Below are 20,575 nucleotides of genomic sequence, written 5' to 3'. Positions count from 1 at the left end.
ACAAGTTGCAGCTCACACAAGAGGAAATCGAGCAAGTGAAAGAAACCATATTGACATGCTTATGAAGGAATATGAAATGTTCTTCATGATGGAAGATGAATCAATTAATGTTTTATTTGAGAATTTTTCTGTCATCATCAATAATCTTGATACAATAAAAAAATACTTCTCTGAAGTAGAACTTGTTAGGAAAATCTTAAAAAGTCTTATCAAATAATGGGAGACCCTAAGCACTGTCATATCCGAAGCTAATGATCTCAACAAGATTGCTTATGATGAATTGAGAAGAAACCTGTTGGCCTATGAATCTACACATCTCAGCAATGATAACAAGAAAATAAGAGTGGCATTTAAATCAAAAATCACATCAAAAGAAGAAGAATGTGAAGACAACCTATCTGGTGATGAGATGAAATTTATTGCTAGAAGATTGAGAAAGCTGATAAAAAAAAAAGTCACTACAAGGTAGAATATCCACAAAAAAAAGTTGTTGATGGCCTCATGGGATGACTTAAAAAGCGACAATAAAAGAGAAAAATCTTATCATGAAGCTCACATTTGTCTCATGACTAATCAAGATAATATTGATGAGGTAGATTTTCTGAACTATCACCTAGTAGATTGTATATTATCATTAATGATTTAATTGTTAATTCTAAAAAAAATTTTGATAAATATACTAGATGCAAAAACGAAAATGAAAGTTTGAAATTGAAAAGCAATCAGCTCAAAGAGCAATTGATCATATGGCCAAATCCTCTTGTGTTTTAAAACAGAAAAAAATCTTTTTAAAAATTGAAATTGATGAATTAAAAATGAGAAATTTGACTGTGGTATCAAATGATGTTCTTGCTAAAAATGTAAAATTGCAAGAGAATATCAAGAACTTAAATATTGACTTAATAAGATTTGCTCAAGGTTCTAAAAATTTGGGCAAAGTTTTTACTAATTAAAGGTCTCTTTTTATAAAATCTGATTTTGATTTTGTGGTGGAAAGAAAAATCAATTTTAAAAATGCTTATGAAGCATCCTCTTCCAAAACCAAAAGAGACGATCCTGTTTTTAATCAAAATCATAAGGCCAATTCTATCAAAAACAAAAATTTTCTTTATCATTTTAAAATTTCAGCAAGAAGCAATATTTGTTCTAATTATAATAAAATTAGACATTTTTTACCTCAAGTTTCATTTAAAAAAAATTTGGTGATAAAAATTATAAGATTGTTCATGATTATAATGCTTTTGGATAATAAAAAAAAATTAATATAAAAGAATTCAAAAGAATTTGAATACCAAAAGTTTTAAAAAAGATGTTGCAAGTTTGCCTTACATCTAAAAATAAAAGAGAAATATGATATTTGATAAGTAGATGTTGTTCAAGACATATAATAAGATAGTTAATTTTTTTCATCAAGTTAAACAAATATGACGGAGGATTTGAGATTGTTATAGTTGATGAAAAAGGCGAAATCATTGAAATGGATAAGATTAAAGAATATGTGAAAGAGTTACAACAAATTCATCTAATACTCAAGAGAAGACAGCACCGTTACAACTTGAACTAGAAAATTCTACAGAAAAATCATTTTTATCTCTCAGATCGAAACAAAATTTTTCTAAACGTGGTGAATAGAGCACTATTTTTTGGAGCATTTTGCTATCTTTTATTGCTTTATGTTCTATTATCATATGCTCTGATATTTTAGCATGCTTTAAATGCTTTACTTTTATCTTTATATAATTTGACAAAAAAAATTAGTGCTACAAAAGTCATTTAATCTTTTGTTTGAGTGTTTTGATTTTGAAAGTGTACTTAGTTAGAGTCCACTTGGCTCCCTTTAACTAGATTGGGTTAACACCTAGGTGATTTACTAAATTTAAGATAGCTTAGGTGGTTTACAAGAATGTGAGCCTCTAGAAATTGGTGATTGTATTAATCTTGATTATAGTGAAAATTCTACTAGGATATATCGATGTGTCACTCTTCTTTTTTTCTATTTGCTGAACTTTCTGTTTTTCACTTTAGAGAGACAAAATCACGAATAATCTCCTAATTTATCTGTCCGCGGCATAATTTCTAAAAGTGGTTCATTAATTCAATCTCCTTTCTCAATTCATTTGAAAACTTTCAATTGGTATCAGAGTTTAGACTAAAGGAACAAGCTTAACAGCTTGGAGCAAAAGATTCATGAAAGAAGAAGAAAAAAAAGAGAAAGGAAAGGAAGAAAAAGAGGTAGAGTAGAAATTTTTAGTCTCTCTAATTATTTGGAGTTAATACTTGGTATTACTTTCTGACACGTCAGCGAGTAATCATTTGTCATCCGGTAGGAGGGGTTGATTTGTCTTTTTTTTTTTTGATAATGGTCAGAAACCTGTTTTAAATTTAAAGATAATTAAGGTGCACTATAACTCATAAAAAAAAAGTCCAAAATCGAATAGGGTATTTTTTTTCTTGGTTCATATTTGTTTGTTTTTCTATTGAAGTCTTTATTTTTCTATTTAAGTTATTTTCTTGAGTTAAGATTTAAATTTTTATTAACATGTATGTATATATATATTATTTAGCATAATGTATAATGTATAAAAATGAAGAATAAATTTTATTTTTAAAAATTTATTTTATGGCGAGTGATTTAGTAGATTAATGTTATTATTAAACAAAAAAGTTAGACAATTAAAAAAAATTTTAATCAAGTCTAATCAAAATATTTTGTGTATTTTTTTCTTACGTGTTTTCTTCTTCTTTTTACGTGCACTGTGTTCGTTGCTTCTTTTTTTATTTTTCTAATATTTTTTTTATCTTTCTCTTTTTTTTTCCTCCTCCTTCGTTAGTATCATCATCATCGTCTTCTTCTTCTTTTTAATTAAATATTACACAATTAGTTTAACGATAATAAAAATACATCATTTAGTTGTAAATAACACTGAATTTTTTTATGAATGACAAAAAAAATTTTGGTAAATGGCACAAGAAATCTTCAAAAGACTACGAGTCCAAAACCAACTCGCTTCACCAACAAAATATATTTAAATGTATTTTAAATTCAAAAGACACATCAAATTATTACAAATGAAACCTGAATGACTAGATCTTTTATATATTAGTTTAATGTCACACAATCAATTCAATAATAACAAAAACACATTATTTAATTAGAATGACGCATAAATTTTTAGTAAATGACATAAGAAATCTTTAAAATATTACAATTCCAAAATCTAAACTCACTCAACCAACAAAATACATTTAAATATGTTTTAGAATTAAAATATAAATCAATTTATTGTAAATGACATAGGAATAACTAAACCTCTTATATATAAATTTAATATGACTCAAACTAGTTTAATATTGAGAAAAGTACATTATTTAATTTGAAATGACACGATTAAAAAAGAATAAATGACCATTTGTATCTATAAAAGATGAAAACGCTGACATATGTACCACACTAAATCGAAACTAAACTTGTACCCACGTAAGATACCCTCCGTGTGACAAAAATACCCTGTCTTTGGAGGGTTGGAGCGCCACGTAGGGTACTTTTGTCACACAAAGGGCATCTTACATGGGTACAAGTTTAGTTTCGATCTAGTGTGGGTACATATGTCAGTGTTTTCATTTTTTATGGATACAAATGATCATTTATTCATTAAAAAATTCATGTATCGATTAAAAAATTGTGTCAAAATTTAAAAAAAAAATTTGTATCACGATTAAAAATTTTTAGGATTATTTTTTGATAAAATTTAATTATTTTATTAAGATAAATTTAATTTTTCTAATAATCGATTATTTAATTAAAAAATAATCTAAATCAATATGTAAATTTTACAAATATATAATAATTAATTTAATAACTAATTATTAATAGTAAAAATTTATATTACAGTTGTCTTAATATAAAATTAATAATTAAAAATTATTAAATAATTTAATAAATTTAACTAAATTACCATCAAATAATTCTCAACTAAATTTTATCATTTTAAATATGTATATAATATGTTTTATGCGCAATGTATACATAATTTTATTTTTCCAACAAATTTTACTTAGCACGCAAATAGAATTTTTATCAATTTTTTAAAACCATATCGTTGTCTTAAAAGTAAATGATGAAATACAAAAATAGTATACAACACACACCAGATGAGTCTTTAAATACTCATTCTTTATCTCTCTCCCTACACCCAAATAGTAAACAAACACTTCCCACCTATTCTTCTATGTCACCAGGCCACTTGGTTCCTTCTCTTTCTATTCTAATCTTCTCACACCAAAAACCACTTCTTCCCAGCGAGTTTGGTTAGTTACATCAGTTAAGTTAGTTAGTTAGTTACCCCAAACTATGAGCTACTCCAAAAACGACGCCGTCGTGGAAACCGAGCCAACGACACCGCCAACACAAAACGACAGCACCGTTTTGTTCGGCAAGTACGAGCTCGGCGAACTTCTGGGCGTAGGCGCGTCCGCTAAAGTATACCACGCGACGCGCGTGGCCGACGGTGGAAGCGTGGCAGTTAAGGCCGTTAGCAAACGCAACATCGCTTCCAACTGCCATGCAGCTAACGTGGAGCGCGAGATCTCCGTCACGCGCCGCCTCCGCCACCACCCAAACATCATCAACCTCCTTGAGGTCCTCGCCACCAAGACCAAAATCTACCTTGTCATGGAGTTCGCCGCCGGCGGAGAACTTTTCCAGAAGGTCGCCCACGGCGGCCGCTTGACGGATGACGTCGCCAGAAAATATTTCCGGCAGCTCATCTCCGCCGTAAAGCACTGCCACTCCGCCGGCGTCTACCACCGTGATCTCAAGCTCGACAACCTCCTCCTTGACGATGACGGCAACCTTCAAGTCTCCGATTTCGGGTTGAGCGCCGTGAAGAACCAGATCCGACCCGATGGCTTGCTCCACACAGTTTGTGGGACCCCTGCTTACGTGGCACCTGAGATCTTGGCCAAGAAGGGATATAATGGCGCCACGGTGGACGTGTGGTCCTGCGGCGTCGTTTTGTTTGCATTGACCGCGGGTTTTTTACCCTTCAATGATTACAATATTACAGTTTTGTACAGGAAGATTTACCGCGGTCAATTTCGGTTTCCAAAGTGGATATCTTGTGGATTAAGAAACCTTATATCGCGGTTGTTGGATGTAAATCCAGAAACGCGAATTACCGTTGACGAGATTATGCAAGACCCGTGGTTTAATTCGGGTGGGTATAAACTTAATCGGGTTCTTGTTGAAGAACCCGAATGGGAGAAGAGTCAAATAAAAATTAAAACGTTAAATGCATTTGACTTGATATCTTTTTCGACTGGGTTGGACATGTCGGGTCTATTTGTGAATAACGGTGTTCTGAATCATGTGGAGCGATTTGTCCTGAGAGAGAAAGTAGAGAGGATACTAGAGAAGGTGGATGAGGTGGCTAAGGGGACCAATTTAACAGTGACAAGGAATGAGAAATGTGAAGGTGCAAGGTTGGAAGGGCAAGATGGTAATTTAGTTGCCCTTGTGTTGGTTTACCGGTTAACGGATGAGTTGGTGGTGGTTGAAGTCAAGAGTATTGGAAAGATGAATTGCAACCCCAACTTTATGAGTTGCCTCATGGATAACGGGCATAACTCTTTAGAATTTTAGAGGAATTTATTTTATTAATTTCTCAGGTTACTGAATAATTAATTGGTAGCTACAAGTTATGCTTTGGATGCCATTTTTTAATTATTTGGTTGTTGATTTTGTTGATTTTGGGAAAAAATTGAGGAGGAGTTATAATACCCACTTAGTTTGCTAATAATATGTAAATACAGTAATTCACTTAAATATATTTTTGAGTGTTTTGTAAATCTTAGTTTTGGTTGTTCCTAAAATTTTTATTTTTATTTTGTTACAAATTTTGTTTAAACATTTGATTTTGATTTTTATATAAAAATTTATTTCAATACATATTTTTTTTCTCAAAAATATTTTGTTTGTCACTGAAAACTTATGATAATTATGTTATCAGTGATTCAGATTATTATTTTAGTCAGGTTTAACAAAATTATCAACACAATACACGGGCCAAATAACCAATGGTCGTTTGAATTGAAATCTTATGCATCACAGTTGATTTCAATGGAAGATGCCATTGAAAATCAAAGAAAATTAATGGAAATAGGTGTTTTTCACTTTCTGATTCAAATATCAACCTCGTTATGTGTGCTTAAAACTTCTATATCAATGTTGATGTCAATTGAAGATGAAATTAAAAATCAAAGAGGAATTTTGTACAAAAAATGCCTGAATATTAGGAATACGAGGGAGAAAGAGTCAGATGAGATTGAGAACAAGATAAAACTCGTGAGAGAGTAAAAAAGATGAAAGAAAAAAGAGAAAATAAGGATGCGTTTGGTTTATAAATACATGATATTGAGATATGAATATAAAAATATAAAATTATTTTTATTAAATGATATATAAATAAAAATATTGTATTATGAAACATTAAATCATTATATTTTGTATTCTTTTCATAATTACGTTACTTATTATTTGATTTTTATCCCTATAACATGATAACGACTCATTATATTTTGGTGAAATAATCAAAACTTTGTCTATATATAACAACTAGATACTCTTTTCACATTCACTAATAATTCAGTAATCACATACACTAAAAAAGGTGACTAACCCAAATTAAGTCTATATATTAAAAAAAGTAATTATTATAAAGAAGAGAGGTGGTTGTGCATTGAAGAAGTGTTAATAAAAAATAACTTTTAGTGTGTTTATTGTTTGGTGTACGGGACACATGGGAGAGAGAAAAAACGGAAGGTGTGGGAGGAATTGAACTATATTGCAGAATTGTGCCAGGTTCTTTTCTGTTTGTTGGGAGACTTCAATGAGATTTTACAAGTTGAGGATCGCAAAGGGGTGATGAGTTTGCCGGTATCAGCGAATGAGTTTAAGAGTTGGGTTCAAGAAATGCAGTTGGTGGATCTACTCCTTATTGATAGGAAGTTCACATGGTTCAGGGGTCAATCTTGTAGCAGAATTGATAGGGTGCTGGTTAATATTGAATAGGTGGAGGAGTTTTCTGACATTAGACTGAAAGGTGGTCCAAGAGGCTTATCAGATCATTGCCCGTTGATTGTGGAGGATATAAGAGTAAGAGGGGGCCCTCGACTGTTCAGGAGCTTAGATTCCTGATTTACCCATGAAAGTTTTCTAAGGAGGGTAAAAAATGAATGGCAAAACTTGAGAGGTGCTCCGTTTCTTGGTAAACTGAAGGCCTTGACGATACCTATGAGGCAATGGCACAAGGATAATTTTAGTGATATGAAAAACAGACTGATGAAGTTTGAGGATGAGATCAGGAAGCTGGACGATCAGGTTAGTGATGGGATCTATGAGAGTACAACGGAGGCTAGATGGAAGGCGTTGGTGAGATTTTGTAAAAAGTGGTACATTAGGAAGGAAATCAATTGGAAGCAGATGTCTCGGTCCAAACATGCTAAGGACATGGACAGGAATACTCGATATTTTCATAACATTGCCTTGGCTAGAAGGCGGAATAACAGGATTGATGCTCTGATGATTCACGGAAGGCTTGTGAGGAATCATGCAAGAATAAAGCATGCAATCAGGGGATTCTACAAGGAGTTGTATCGCCAGGAGTATGCTCCAAGAATCGGTGTTCGGGATGGGTTGTTGAAGCAAATTGATAGAGCTGAGGCAGAAGCTTTGGAGGTTCTACCGTCTGCGGAGAAAATCAGGGAGGCAGTATGGGATTGTGAATCTTCTAAGGCCCCAGGTAGTGATGGGTACAATATGAATTTCATCAAGAAATGCTAGGAAGAGATTGGTCAGGAGTTCACTGAGGCGGTGATGGAATTCTTCCAAAGGGCAAAGTTACCTTCAGATCTGAATATAACATGGGTGATGCTAGCCCCAAAATTTGTGGGGGCTAAGGAGATCAAGGATTTTCGGCCGATTAGTTTAGTGGGATGTGTGTATAAGGTGGTCTCGAAGGTGCTGGTGAGAAGAATGAGATCGATTATGCCGGGCTTGGTGGGAGAGACTCAGACTGCATTTGTAAAAGGCAGAAAAATTCATGACGGTGCTCTCATCGCCTGTGAGACGGTCTATTGGCTGAAGGCGCGGAGAAAGAAAGCGGCAATCATTAAGCTGGATTTTCATAAAGCTTATGATAGAGGCATATAGAGTTTTGTGGATATAGTGTTACAGAAAATGGGATTTGGACAGCGTTGGAGGAATTGGGTGAAGGAGTGTGTTAGTACGGCCATTATGCCTGTCCTGGTAAATGGGTCACCATCCAAGCCGTTTAACATGGAGAGAGGCCTCAGACAATGGGATCCTCTTTCTCCATTTCTGTTTGTACTAGTGGTCGATGTATTGCATCGGATGCTGGGAGAAGCTGTCAGGAACGGGCGCATTGATCCGCTACTGGTCGGAGGAGAGCATATCAAATTGTCGCACTTACAATTTGCAGATGATATGATATTATTTTGTCCCCCTGTAATAGAGACAATCGTGAATTATAAGAGACTGTTGCGGTGTTTTGAGTTGATGTCAGGACTGAGCATCAATTTTGATAAGTCAAATCTGATATCGGTGAATTGTGAGCAGGAATGGATAGATCATGCGTGTGGTCTGCTGGGGTGCAAGCAAGCGGTATTACCAGTTAGATATCTCGGGATTTCCTTGGGTGCGAATCCGCGTATGGTGAAGACTTAGAAACCGATAATAGATAAGGTGGAAGAGAAACTCAGCCTGTGGAAAGCAAAGGTCCTAAACAAAGCGGGTAAGCTTGTTCTCATTAAATCAGTGCTGAATAGCCTACCGATATATTACCTTAGTCTGTACAAGATGCCAAAGGCGGTTGTGGATAAGCTGATTGTGTTGCAAAAGAGATTTATGTGGCGTAAGGGGGATGGTAACGATGGTATCCCGTTAGTTAAGTGGGAGCTGGTTCAGGCACCGAAAAAGGCTGGGGACTTGGGGATTGGGGATGCAATGCTTCGAAACACAGCGCTCCTGTTTAAGTGGTGGTGGAGGTTTTCAAAAGAGGAGTGCCCCTTGTAGAAGAAGATTGTATGCTCGTGTAACAACCTGAACCCTGATGTAATGCTAGTAAATCAACAGCTACCGGTTAAAGGAGGGCCCTGGAAAGACATCTGCCAATTGAACATAAAAGAGCAGAGGATAAAAGACAAAATGCTTACTGGCCTGGCGATGGAGGTACGGAATGGAAGGAGCACCCTGCTTTGGGAGGATAACTGGCTGCAAGATGGGCCCCTGAAAGTGACTTTTCCAAGACTCTTTTCTATTTCAAACCAACAAGGAGCTATGATAGGGGATTGTGGATTTTGGGATGGGCTTGAGTGGATATGAAATTTTCAGTGGAGAAGAGAGTTGTTCAAATGGGAGATGGAACTTGTCCACCAGTTTCATGAGAGGCTAAGGCCGGTGAAGTTGTCAGATGGTAAAGAGGATAATATGGTGTGGAAGTTAGATAGTAAAGGGGTATTTTCTACCAAGTCTATTATGCAGGTCCTTCAATCGGAGACTCTGTCAGATGAGATAACGAGCTACAGCTTTACAAGTTCAGTCTGGAGAGGAGTGGTACCTCCGAGAATTGAGCTTTTTGGATGGTTTGTGCTTGTTGGTAGAGTTAATATCAAGGAGAGGTTGAGTAGGCTAGGCATTGTTATGCCCAGTGATAATATCTGTGTTCTTTGTAAGAAGGAGATAGAATCAGTCAAGCATTTATTTCTTCTATGTGAACTAACATGGCAGGTGTGGTGCAGTTGGTTGAGGTCTTTTAGTGAAGCTTGGGCTATTTCTGGTACCATAAGAGAACTGTTTGAGAGTTGGACTGGTAGACATAAGCGAAAACAAGAGCAGGAGAGGTGGCTGACTGGGTTCTTCGCAGTGATTTGGAACATCTGAGTGGAACGTAATGCTAGGATCTTCAATAATAAGGAAGCCAGTGTTGAGTTCGTAATAAGGAGGACGTTTCTGAGCTACAAAGAATGGACCGATAGTGATCATTTTGGTTGTTGATGGCAATGCCGGAAATGACAGAGATTTTTCGTATTTCTATGTAGTACTTGTTGTTTGATTCCTTTGCTTCACTTTACTGCGTTGAGCTTCCTTTGTTTCAAAAAAAAAGTCTATATATTAAAAAGACAAAAGAAGAGTCATGGCTACACACAAAAATTACTGTTTTTGTTTATGCTTAAGATATATTTAGATATACAGCTGTTTAACTTGAATGTTAATGTATAATTCAACTAGAAAGAAAGGACATTATTCTTGCTTTCGATGGATTTTATTTTGTTTTAATTTTATTCAAAAAAAATTTTGATTTGTATCAAATATATTCTGACAGCTAATTTTTTATAACCTTTAACATAAACAAGATACAAAATTTTGTCAGTAATTCCTGATTATTAGGTATTATAATTAAATTAGTGTTAAATTTTTTAAAATTTTAGTTGGCAGGAATAATATAATTAATACAAAATAAAAATTTTTGAACAAAATTAAAATAAAATAAAATTTAAAACTTTTAACAATTTTGAAAAACAAAATATATTTTAACTTTTTTTTTCTTTTACTTCTTCTTTTATCCTTTCTCTAATTTTACATTTTATTTTTCTTTTAATCGTGAGAAAATAAATGTGGTTTACCCATAAGTCAGCGTGGATTTTATGTATCCTTCTTGCTTCTTCCTTACATAATTATTATTAATTAACCATTTCAATTTCAATGATAACAAGTTGACAACACAGTAGTGTTAGAGTATATGGTGTGGTGAAAAAAAGCGAAGGGCCCAGTTGAACCAGATCCCACTTATTGCAAATAATCATATTTCATTGCATTATTGCCTTCATTTCCCTTTCAATATGACTATATCCATATGCTTTGTCAATAATTATATTTTGTTAATGTTGAACCACTAAAATTTTTAATATATGGCACACAAATAATGGGAATGAATCTTTTGTTAAACCTTAAACCTTAAAATTAGTTCAATCTCATGTGTGCAACGTCAGATTACTACTAAATAATATGTTCGGTTGGTCGGGTACCGGACGTTTCGGGTTAGGACTCTGAGGTCAATGCTTCGGTTGATGGGATAGCTCGTCTGGTCGCGGATTCCAGATTCCGGGTGAGCGAGGTCCCGAGCACTTCTGATGGAGAAAGGGGGGGGCCACCTGCAAAGACACTCCGACGCCCTTGTCAGAATATGTGCAGGCGGAGAGAGTGATGTGTGAAAGGTGACGTACCTTGGGGGGAGAGCCAGTCTCCCCTTATATACATGCCAGTAGTGGGCCCTTCCAGTGGGCAGGCCCACACTCTCGAGGGTGTTGTTACACGGCTGTGAACAAGCCGTACGGGACACGTGTTCGGGTCGGGTGGAGGGCGAACCATCGGGCCGGCGCGAACTCGGGTCGGGTCGACCCGCGCGAGTTTTGGGCCAGGCCGTAACAGTGCCCCCGACGCGTCAGCGATGGTCGTGAGGGCCATGGGTGGCGCGTGACGTTTACCTTCATGTGTTGTCGCTGGGTCGTCTGGTCGTGGGAGGGACGCGTCTCTTGTGCGCGTGCCCCTTGATTTGCTGTGGCATTTGTTTGCCGTTTCGTTTTCTGCGCTGGGCATTTAATGCTCATAATGATTTGAAAAAACCCGTGCGTAAAGACTATCTTACCCCTGCTTCCTTTCGCGCTTCTTTGGGGGTGGTTTTTAAGTGGTTTTCGCCCTATCCACCTCCCACTCTTATCATTTCTAACTTCTTCTCTCCCTAACATCCAAAGCTTCCTGCGCGAACTCCTTCCTGCTTCAACTTTCAGCCCAGATTTCCTTCATCTTTCCAGGTAATCTTCTGGTTTCTTTCTTCTGATATCTGCGTTATGCTCTGTTATTGCGTGATTTGTTGTTTGCATCTACTGCATGACTGGTTTTGTTTTTGATAAGAGGTTTTTCTAGTGTTGGGATAGGTGGGTTAGAGAAGGGGTACCATTCCAGGATAGGCTTTTTGGGTGGTTTGTGAAGTAGGTGTAGTCTTTAGCCGTATCTGGTTGTGATTGAGTTGGAAAGACGTAGTTTCTGAGTTTTTTCGAGCTTCCGACCTCATAGACTAACGGAGTGGTACCCCGCTGTAGGTATGCCTCGTGTTGTCTCCCGGTCTTCCGGATCTGCTGCGGCTTACGACCCGTATGCTTGGGTAACTGATGATATAAGGAGTTCACCCAACCAGATGGACTTGGAGGAATTGACGGAGTTCCGGCAAGCCGGTTACCTATGTGGGGGAACTGACGAGGAGGCCAACTACGAGGCCATTGTCCCGCTTCCTCGTGAGCGTATTTATGAGCTCAATTTCCATTCTCCTCGCGTTCCCGATTGGATTTGGTTTTACAAGTCCATGTTCACACAAGTCGGTGTTCGGATACCGTTCTCCGATTTCCAAATGGCGTTGCTGAACCGGATATCCGTCTGTCCGTCTCAACTTCATCCGAACAGCTGGGCTTCGATCCGCTGCTTCGAGATGGTCTGCGAGTACTTGGAGCTACCGGCTTCGGTGGACGTTTTTCTCTATTATTTCAACCTTACCAATCCCTCCAAGCAGGGGAAAGCAAGAAAGGGGTTTCTTTCTTTCCGTGCTGCTCAGGGTAGGAAGATTTTTAGCCTCTTTGAGGATTCCTACCATGGCTTCAAAGATAAATATTTCAAGGTTCGTCCCGTTAAGGGTCGCCATCCCTTCTGGTTGTCGTTAGAGGGGGAGCGCCTTATCCAGACTTACTGGAGCTTTGGCGCGGGGTCGAATCCTTTTGTGAAAGTGTCGTACAAGAGGTTGTCGGCTGTAGATAGGCAGATAGCGGATGTTCTTCTTGCTATCTTTGAAAAGAATCCCGTGAACCCCCACCTTCTCATGGGTGAACGGGAGGCCGGCCGGAGCTATATTCGTGAGTTCCTTTTCTTGTTTGCGTATGTTTCTTGCTTTATTCGTTTGTCGGCTTGACGGCTAACGTTCTTGTTGTTTATCGCAGTGGAAATGTCTGCTACCGTGACTGGTCTTGAGAACCTAATGAAGACCTTTTTTGATGCTAGTGATGATGAGAATGCCGAAGGGAAAGACGCCGGCAAGTCGGAGGGTCCATCGGGGGAAAAAACGGGCCAAGCTTCCCCTGCTCAGGATGCCGAAGCGTCGGGAAAGCAGGGCTTGGGGGATCAGGCTTCCCCTCTTCATGAGGAGGGACCTGCTGACGAGCAGGTGACTCACACCCCTCAACCGGATAGCGATGTGGAGCTTATCCATACTCCTAGGAAGCGAAAGATGTCTTCCAGCCCGGAAGGGGTCCTTACCGTGATGGAGAGGAATTTTGATGCCTCCAAGTTCATTGACTCCCAGTTGATACCCGGGACGGAAGAGCATTTTCATGCGACCGAGCTGTCCGGACAGGCGAGGTGGATGTATCGCACCTTGCTTCGTGGGGCCGTGATAGCTCGGAAGGCTGAGTTTGAGCTATCTGGTATGGAGGCGCTTCGGAGGAAGCTTGAGTCTTCTGTTAAGGCGAATAATGACTTTAAGGCTCAAGTTGAGCTCCTCCAGGGTCAGCTGTCCGAGATGGGGGGAAAGCTTAATGCCGCCGAGGAGAAGTCGTCGTTTATTGCGGAGAGGCTGAAGGCGTCTGATGAGACCGTGGCTCGGCTTCTTGAGCGTGAGATGACATTAGAAAATCAACTGAACGCCGCTCAGGGTCGAGTTGTCGCTTTGGAGAAGGAACGGGAGCAGGCCATTTCGGAAGCGAAGGCCGCTAAGGCAGAGGCCGTTGATCTTAAGAAGAAGCTTAAGGTGGCCAAGGAGCAAGGGAAGAGTGCCATCTTGATGACCGAAGATGCCCTGAAGGCCCAGCTGAAGATTGCTGCTCCCGATTTCGAGATCTCGTCAATTGGTGTTTTCAAGACTATCCAGGACGGGAAAATTGTCGATATGCCGAGGAAGTGAGGTCTTATAACTTAGGATATTTTGTAATGTATTTGTCGAACAACCTGTTGATGCTTTGTCGTTTTGTTTGCCTTGAACAATTTTACGTGTTCGTTGCACGTTTTGACGCTTTGTAAGTTATCATCGTTTGATTGCTATGATTTCTTGCTTATTTCATTATTTTGTCGTGTTGTCGTTTTCGTGTTACCGTTTGTTCTGGGCGGGCTTATGTCTTGTGCCCGTCTTGCCGTTTTCGTATTTGGTAGCAGTTCGGACCGGTTTGGTCACGTAGTCGTTGAATTGGTTGAGGCCTATGTGCCGTCTGGCTCCCGGGGTGATCAGTCCCGGGGTGCCGTTTTAGATTACACGAGGAACAGATATCAAGTAAGAGAGTTTAAACAAAAAATTTGAACAAGTTAAAATTAGTCGACAGTTGGGTAAGTATTTGACAAGGTAAGTAAACAAGTTGAATTAACATCTGGACGGGGCGAATACTAACTCTCTGGCTAGGCTCTCTGGTCGTTGAGCCGGTGGGTCACGAGTAGAACCTCTTTAGGTTGGTTGCGTTCCATGTTCTGGGTATTTCCTTGCCGTCCAATTTTTCGAGTTTGTAAGCGCCCTTGCCGAGTACCTCCCTTACCCTGTAGGGGCCCTCCCAGTTTACCGCCAGCTTGCCTTCTCCTGGCGTCGGGACGCCGATGTCGTTGCGTCGCAGGACGAGGTCCCCTTCTTCGAAGTCTCGTTTGAGGACTTTTGCGTTGTAACGCAGGGCTATTCTTTGTCTTAGCGCCGTCTCTGTTAGGTGAGCCATCTCCCTTGTTTCTTCGATCAAGTCTTTCTCAATCGCTTCGCTCATGCCCGCGAGGAGTAGTCGGGGGCTTGGTTCGCCGATTTCAACTGGTATTACCGCGTCGACCCCATAGGTTAGGCGAAAGGGGGTTTCTCCCGTGGCGCTTTGCTCGGTTGTCCGGTAGGACCATAGGACGGAGGGGAGTTCGTCGGCCCAGTTTCCCTTCTTGCTGTCTAGGCGCTTCTTTAGACCAAGAAGGATGACTTTGTTTGCGGCCTCTACCTGCCCGTTTGTTTGGGGATGTTCTACTGAAGAGAACTTTTGCTTTATTCCCAGGCCAGAGAGGAATTCCATGAATTTCTTGTCGGTGAACTGGGTTCCATTGTCCGAGATAACGACCTCTGGGATGCCGAAACGGGTTATCACCTGCCTCCACATGAACTTCCGGCAGTTGGAGGACGATATGGTGGCTAGTGGTTCAGCCTCTACCCATTTGGTGTAGTAGTCAATGGCTACAATGAGGTATTTGACTTGTCCTGGGCCGACCGGGAAGGGTCCCAGGAGGTCGACTCCCCATTGTGAAAAAGGACGCGTAGTCGTTAGTGAGCTTAGCTCGGAGGCTGGTGCTTTGTGAAAGTTGGCGTTTTGTTGACACTTTGTGCATTTTGTGACAAATTCCTTCGAGTCCTTCATCATTGTTGGCCAGTAGTATCCTGCTCGGACGAGCTTCCTTGCTAGGGCTTTGCCCCCGATGTGATGTCCGCAACACCCTTCGTGGACTTCTCTGAGCACGTAGTCCGTTTGGTCGGGGTGCAAACACTTCAATAGGGGCTGGCTGAGTCCCTTTTTGAATAGTTGTCCTTGTATGATTGCGTATCTGGCCGCCTCCCTTCTTAAAGCTTTGGCCGCCTTCTCATCTTCGGGTAACTTGCCAAGTTCCAGGAAGGTGGTAATGGGGTCTAGCCATGAGGGGCTCGCCCCCGTCAGGTGGAGGGCGACCGTTGGTTCCTTCACCATGCCCTGGATGAGCGACCGGTTACCCGATCCTGGCTTTGTGCTCGCTAGCTTCGACAAAAGGTCTGCTCGTGTGTTCTTTTCTCTTGGAACGTGCTGGATAATGACCTCCTGGAACTGGCTCATCGTTTGTTTAACCTTTTCCAAGTATTTTTGGAGGAGGGGGTCCCGGGCTTGGTAGCTTCCGTTTACCTGCGAGGTGACGACTTGGGAGTCGCTGCATACTTCAACCCTTGTCGCCCCGACTTCCCGAGCCAGTACTAATCCGCCTAGGAGAGCCTCATATTCAGCTTGGTTGTTTGACACTGGGAACTCGAACTTGGTCGATTGCTCATAGATGACCCCTGCTGGGCTTTCCAAGATGACCCCTGCTCCTCCGAACGTTTGGTTGGAGGCTCCGTCCACATGAAGCCTCCACCGTGTGCCCGTTTCCTCGGAAGGATCGCCCGTTACCTCCACTAAGAAGTCAGCCATTGCCTGTGCCTTGATTGCATGTCGAGGCTCATACTGCAGGTCATATTGTGAGAGCTCGATGGCCCAGGTCATCATCCTTCCAGCCAAATCAGGTTTTTGCAATATTTGCCGAATCGCCTGATCTGTCCTTACAACTATACGGTGACTTTGGAAGTATTGTCTTAACCTTCGGGAGGATACTAGGAGCGCCAGCGCTAGTCTTTCCAGTTTGCTGTACCTCAGCTCTGGTCCCTGGAGTGCCCTGCTCACGAAGTAGACGGGCTGTTGTGTCCTCGCTTCTTCTGTGACGAGGACCGCGGCAAGCGCTTCCTCGGTTACTGATAGATAGAGGTAGAGTGGTTCTCCGGCTCTGGGTTTCCCGAGGACTGGTGGTGCCGCCAAGATTTGCTTGAAGTGGTTGAATGCTTCTTCGCATGCTGGTGTCCATTCGAACGTCACTCCCTTTCTCATTAAGTTGAAGAAAGGTATGGCCTTTGCCGCCGATGCGCCGAGGAAGCGGGACAAAGCTGTCAATTTCCCAGCGAGTCTTTGGACGTCTTTGATGCAACCCGGACTCTTCATTTGAAGGATAGCCTGGCATTTTTCGGGATTGGCTTCCACTCCTCTTTGAGTGATCATGAAGCCTAGGAACTTTCCGGCCTCCATGGCGAACGCGCATTTGAGTGGATTAAGCCTCATGCCGTGTTGTCGTAGGGACGAGAAAACATCGTTAAGGTCACTCAGGAGGTCGTCAGGTCGGGCGGTTTTTGCGAGTATGTCATCTACGTAAACTTCCATTGTTTTACCCAGGAGTTCGCTGAATATCTTATTCATCAACCTTTGGTATGTGGCTCCTGCGTTTTTTAGGCCAAATGGCATGACCTTGTAACAATAGATGCCTCCTGGCGTTATGAATGCCGTTTTTTCCTCGTCAGGTCGGTGCATCGGTATCTGATTATACCCTGAATAGGCGTCCATGAAACTCAGATATCTGTACCCTGCCGCTGCGTCAACGAGCGTATCAATATTAGGTAGGGGGTAGCAGTCCTTGGGACAAGCCTTGTTGAGGTCAGAGTAGTCTACGCACATTCTCCACCTCCCGTTGTGTTTTTTAACCAGAACCACATTCGACAACCAAGTCGAGTAATCCAATTCCCGGATGAATCCCGCTTCTAAGAGGCTGGCCGTTTGCTTGGCTACCTCGTCCGCCCTTTCCTGCGACATTTTCCTCCTTCTCTGGGCCACTGGTTTGGCTCCTGTCTTTACGGCCAGGTGGTGTGACATGAGCTGGGGGTCTATTCCTGGCATGTCGGCAGGCGTCCAGGCAAAGAGATCGGCGTTAGCCCTGATCATCTCCATCAAAGGCTCCTTTATTTCGTGCGGGAGGTTCCTGTTTATGAATGTGAACTTATCGTGCTCCTCGCCGACTCTGAACTTCTCCAAGTCTCCTTCTGGCTCTAGTCTGGGTTTGTCGTCTACCCTGGCGTCCAGGTCGGCCAGGAAAACTCCTGACGCCTCCTTTGATTTTTTCCTGAGAGAGAGGCTGGCATGGTCGCAAGCGACTGCCGTTTCCAAGTCGCCCCGGAGGGATCCCACGGATCCGTCATCGGTGATGAACTTCATCACCAGTAGTTTCGTACTGATAGCCGCCCCCAGGTCGTTAATGGTCTTTCTCCCCAGGATGATGTTATAGGCCGTTGAATCTCGTAATATTACAAAGTCTGCCATGATTGTCCTTCGTCTTTGCCCTTGCCCCACAGAGGTCGGGAGTGTGATGATTCCATCTGGCTTTATGAAGTGGTCTCCTAACCCTACCACACCGTGCTGGTGGGTCGTCAGGACGGAATCTCTCAATCCCAGGGCATCGAAAACGTTTCGGAACATGATGTTTGAGTCTGCCCCCGTGTCTACCAGGATTCGTTTGACGAGGCCAGTTCCGACCCTAGCCGTGATGACCATGGGCGGACTTTCCGGCGCTTCGTCGAACCATTGGTCCTCCGGGCCGAAAGAGATAGGTGGGAGACCCTTAAGGCCTCTACCAGGTGGGGCGGAGACCGCTAAGACCTTGGCATCTTTCTTCTGCGCCGATTTCGACCTCGGGGCGGTATTCCTGGCCGTCACCACGTTTACCACCGTGAGACCGTGGTCGTCACCCTCTGGCTCCTGTCGTCGTCTTGTTGGTCGGGATCTGTCCTCGTTGTCGTTGTCCCGGTTGCGTCTCCTTGGTTCCCTTATAAGGTGAGAGAAGTCGGCGAGTTTGCCGTCCCTTATAGCTTGCTCGAGGGCGTCCTTTAGGTCAAAGCAGTCTTGGGTCTTGTGCCCGTAACCCTTGTGGTACTCGCAGTAGAGGTTCTTGTTTCCTCCCGTCCTGTCCTTCAGTGGTCGGGGCTTCGACAGTATCCCCTTTTCTGCTATCTGTTGGTAAACTTCAGTGATCGATGCCGTAAGGGGGGTGTAGTTGGTGAACCTCCCAACTCGGGGGAACGGTTTGGATGGTTTGCTCGGACCGCCATCCTTGGCGTGTTCCTTTGGTCTTTCTCTGGCTTCGGAGTGCCGGGATGGGTTGTAGGCGGGCTGCCGCTTATTGGCAGCCACGACCCGGCTGACTTCCTCGTCATTAATGTATTCTTTGGCCACGCATTGGATCTCTTGCATCGTCCAGACGGGCTTCGTGGTGAGGTGTTTCCTGAAATCCTCATTTGACAGCCCGTTCGTTAAGCACAAACTTGCCACTGAGTCCGTCAGACCGTCAATCTCCAAGCACTCGTCATTAAAACGGTCCAGGTACTTCCTGGTCGGCTCTCCGGGTCTCTGTGTCACCCCCAGCAAATTGATTGGGTGTTTGGCTTTGACAATCCTAGTTGTGAACTGAGCCAAGAAGGCGCGGCTGATGTCGGTAAATTGGGTCACCGAGCCTTGCGGGAGGTTGTTAAACCACCGTATTGCCGGGCCCGCTAAGGTGACCGGGAAAGCGCGACATCTGACCTCGTCTCCCACCCCTTCTAGGTTCATCCTGGCCTCGAAGGCCGTCAAGTGTTCTAGGGGGTCTTGTGTTCCGTCATACTTCATGTCTGTCGGTTTGTCAAAATGTTTTGGTAATCGGACCTCGAGTACAGAGCGGTGGAAAGGGGTCGCTCCTATTATGACAGGTCCACGGGCAGTTCTTCTCGACTCATTGTTCTCGCGGTGACGTTCCTCGTTGCCTCTGTTCGACGCGCGCCGCCTTTCGTGCCGGGCGTAGATAATGGGGTCGCGACTTCTTCTTCGGGGGCGTATCCGTTCCTCAGTGCTCTCCGATTCGCAATGGGGGCTCGGCGTGCGCCTCGAGCGGCTTCTTGAACGGGAACGGGTGGGGCTCCGCTCTGGGGAGCGTTGGTCGCGCTCTCTTTCTGCTAGTCTGCGCTCTAAGTCTTGCATTCTGTGGCGTAGTTCTTGCATTATCCTGGCGTGGTTGTCACCCGTCCCCCCGAAGGGGCGTCTCTCGTGAGTCTGCGTCGCATCCCTCGTGGGCGATCGTTGCTGCTGCCGGGATTCCGTCGCGACGGCGCCTCCCCGAGTATGGGAGGCGCTACCTCGGAACCAGTCCCAGTCTGGACCAGTACGAAATCCATGAACGTCTTTCCCCACAGACGGCGCCAATGTTCGGTTGGTCGGGTACCGGACGTTTCGGGTTAGGACTCTGAGGTCAATGCTTCGGTTGATGGGATAGCTCGTCTGGTCGCGGATTCCAGATTCCGGGTGAGCGAGGTCCCGAGCACTTCTGATGGAGAAAGGGGGGGGGCCACCTGCAAAGACACTCCGACGCCCTTGTCAGAATATGTGCAGGCGGAGAGAGTGATGTGTGAAAGGTGACGTACCTTGGGGGGAGAGCCAGTCTCCCCTTATATACATGCCAGTAGTGGGCCCTTCCAGTGGACAGGCCCACACTCTCGAGGGTGTTGTTACACGGCTGTGCACAAGCCGTACGGGACACGTGTTCGGGTCGGGTGGAGGGCGAACCATCGGGCCGGCGCGAACTCGGGTCGGGTCGACCCGCGCGAGTTTTGGGCCAGGCCGTAACATAATATATCATAAGATGTTGCTCCAAATAACTTAATAAACAAATAATAATAATAATAATAATAATAATAATAATAATAATAATAAGTAAATGGAAAGTGACGCCAAAATATTATTCAACAAATCTTTGATTTTTAAGCTTTAATTTCACGGTGAAGCCATTGCTTTCACCTTTCAATTTCCACAGTTTCAATTTCCACAGGTGGCATTTGCATTGGCGACTTCAATTATTAATAACTAATAAGGATTGTTTTGGTCA

The 20,575-nt window shown here is 42.5% G+C and overlaps 2 protein-coding genes across 2 annotated transcripts; both read left to right on the top strand.

The window, feature by feature from the left end:
- Positions 1–4,087: 4,087 nt before the first annotated feature.
- LOC112743820 (CBL-interacting serine/threonine-protein kinase 14) lies at positions 4,088–5,847 on the top strand. Its single transcript, XM_025793171.3, has one exon. The coding sequence runs from the start codon at positions 4,352–4,354 to the stop codon at positions 5,639–5,641; it is 1,290 nt and encodes a 429-aa protein (XP_025648956.1). The 5' UTR covers positions 4,088–4,351; the 3' UTR covers positions 5,642–5,847.
- Positions 5,848–7,291: 1,444 nt separating this feature from the next.
- On the top strand, positions 7,292–7,840 carry LOC112743004 (uncharacterized). The gene has a single exon (XM_025792239.1). It carries the CDS (start codon positions 7,292–7,294, stop codon positions 7,838–7,840), a length of 549 nt encoding a protein of 182 aa, XP_025648024.1.
- Positions 7,841–20,575: the final 12,735 nt, after the last annotated feature.

This window comes from Arachis hypogaea, chromosome 14 (genome assembly GCF_003086295.3).
Source record: "Arachis hypogaea cultivar Tifrunner chromosome 14, arahy.Tifrunner.gnm2.J5K5, whole genome shotgun sequence".
Taxonomy (NCBI): Eukaryota; Viridiplantae; Streptophyta; class Magnoliopsida; order Fabales; family Fabaceae; genus Arachis; species Arachis hypogaea.
Note: the sequence above shows the minus strand (reverse complement) of the source record. Positions and strands in the feature narration are given on the sequence as shown.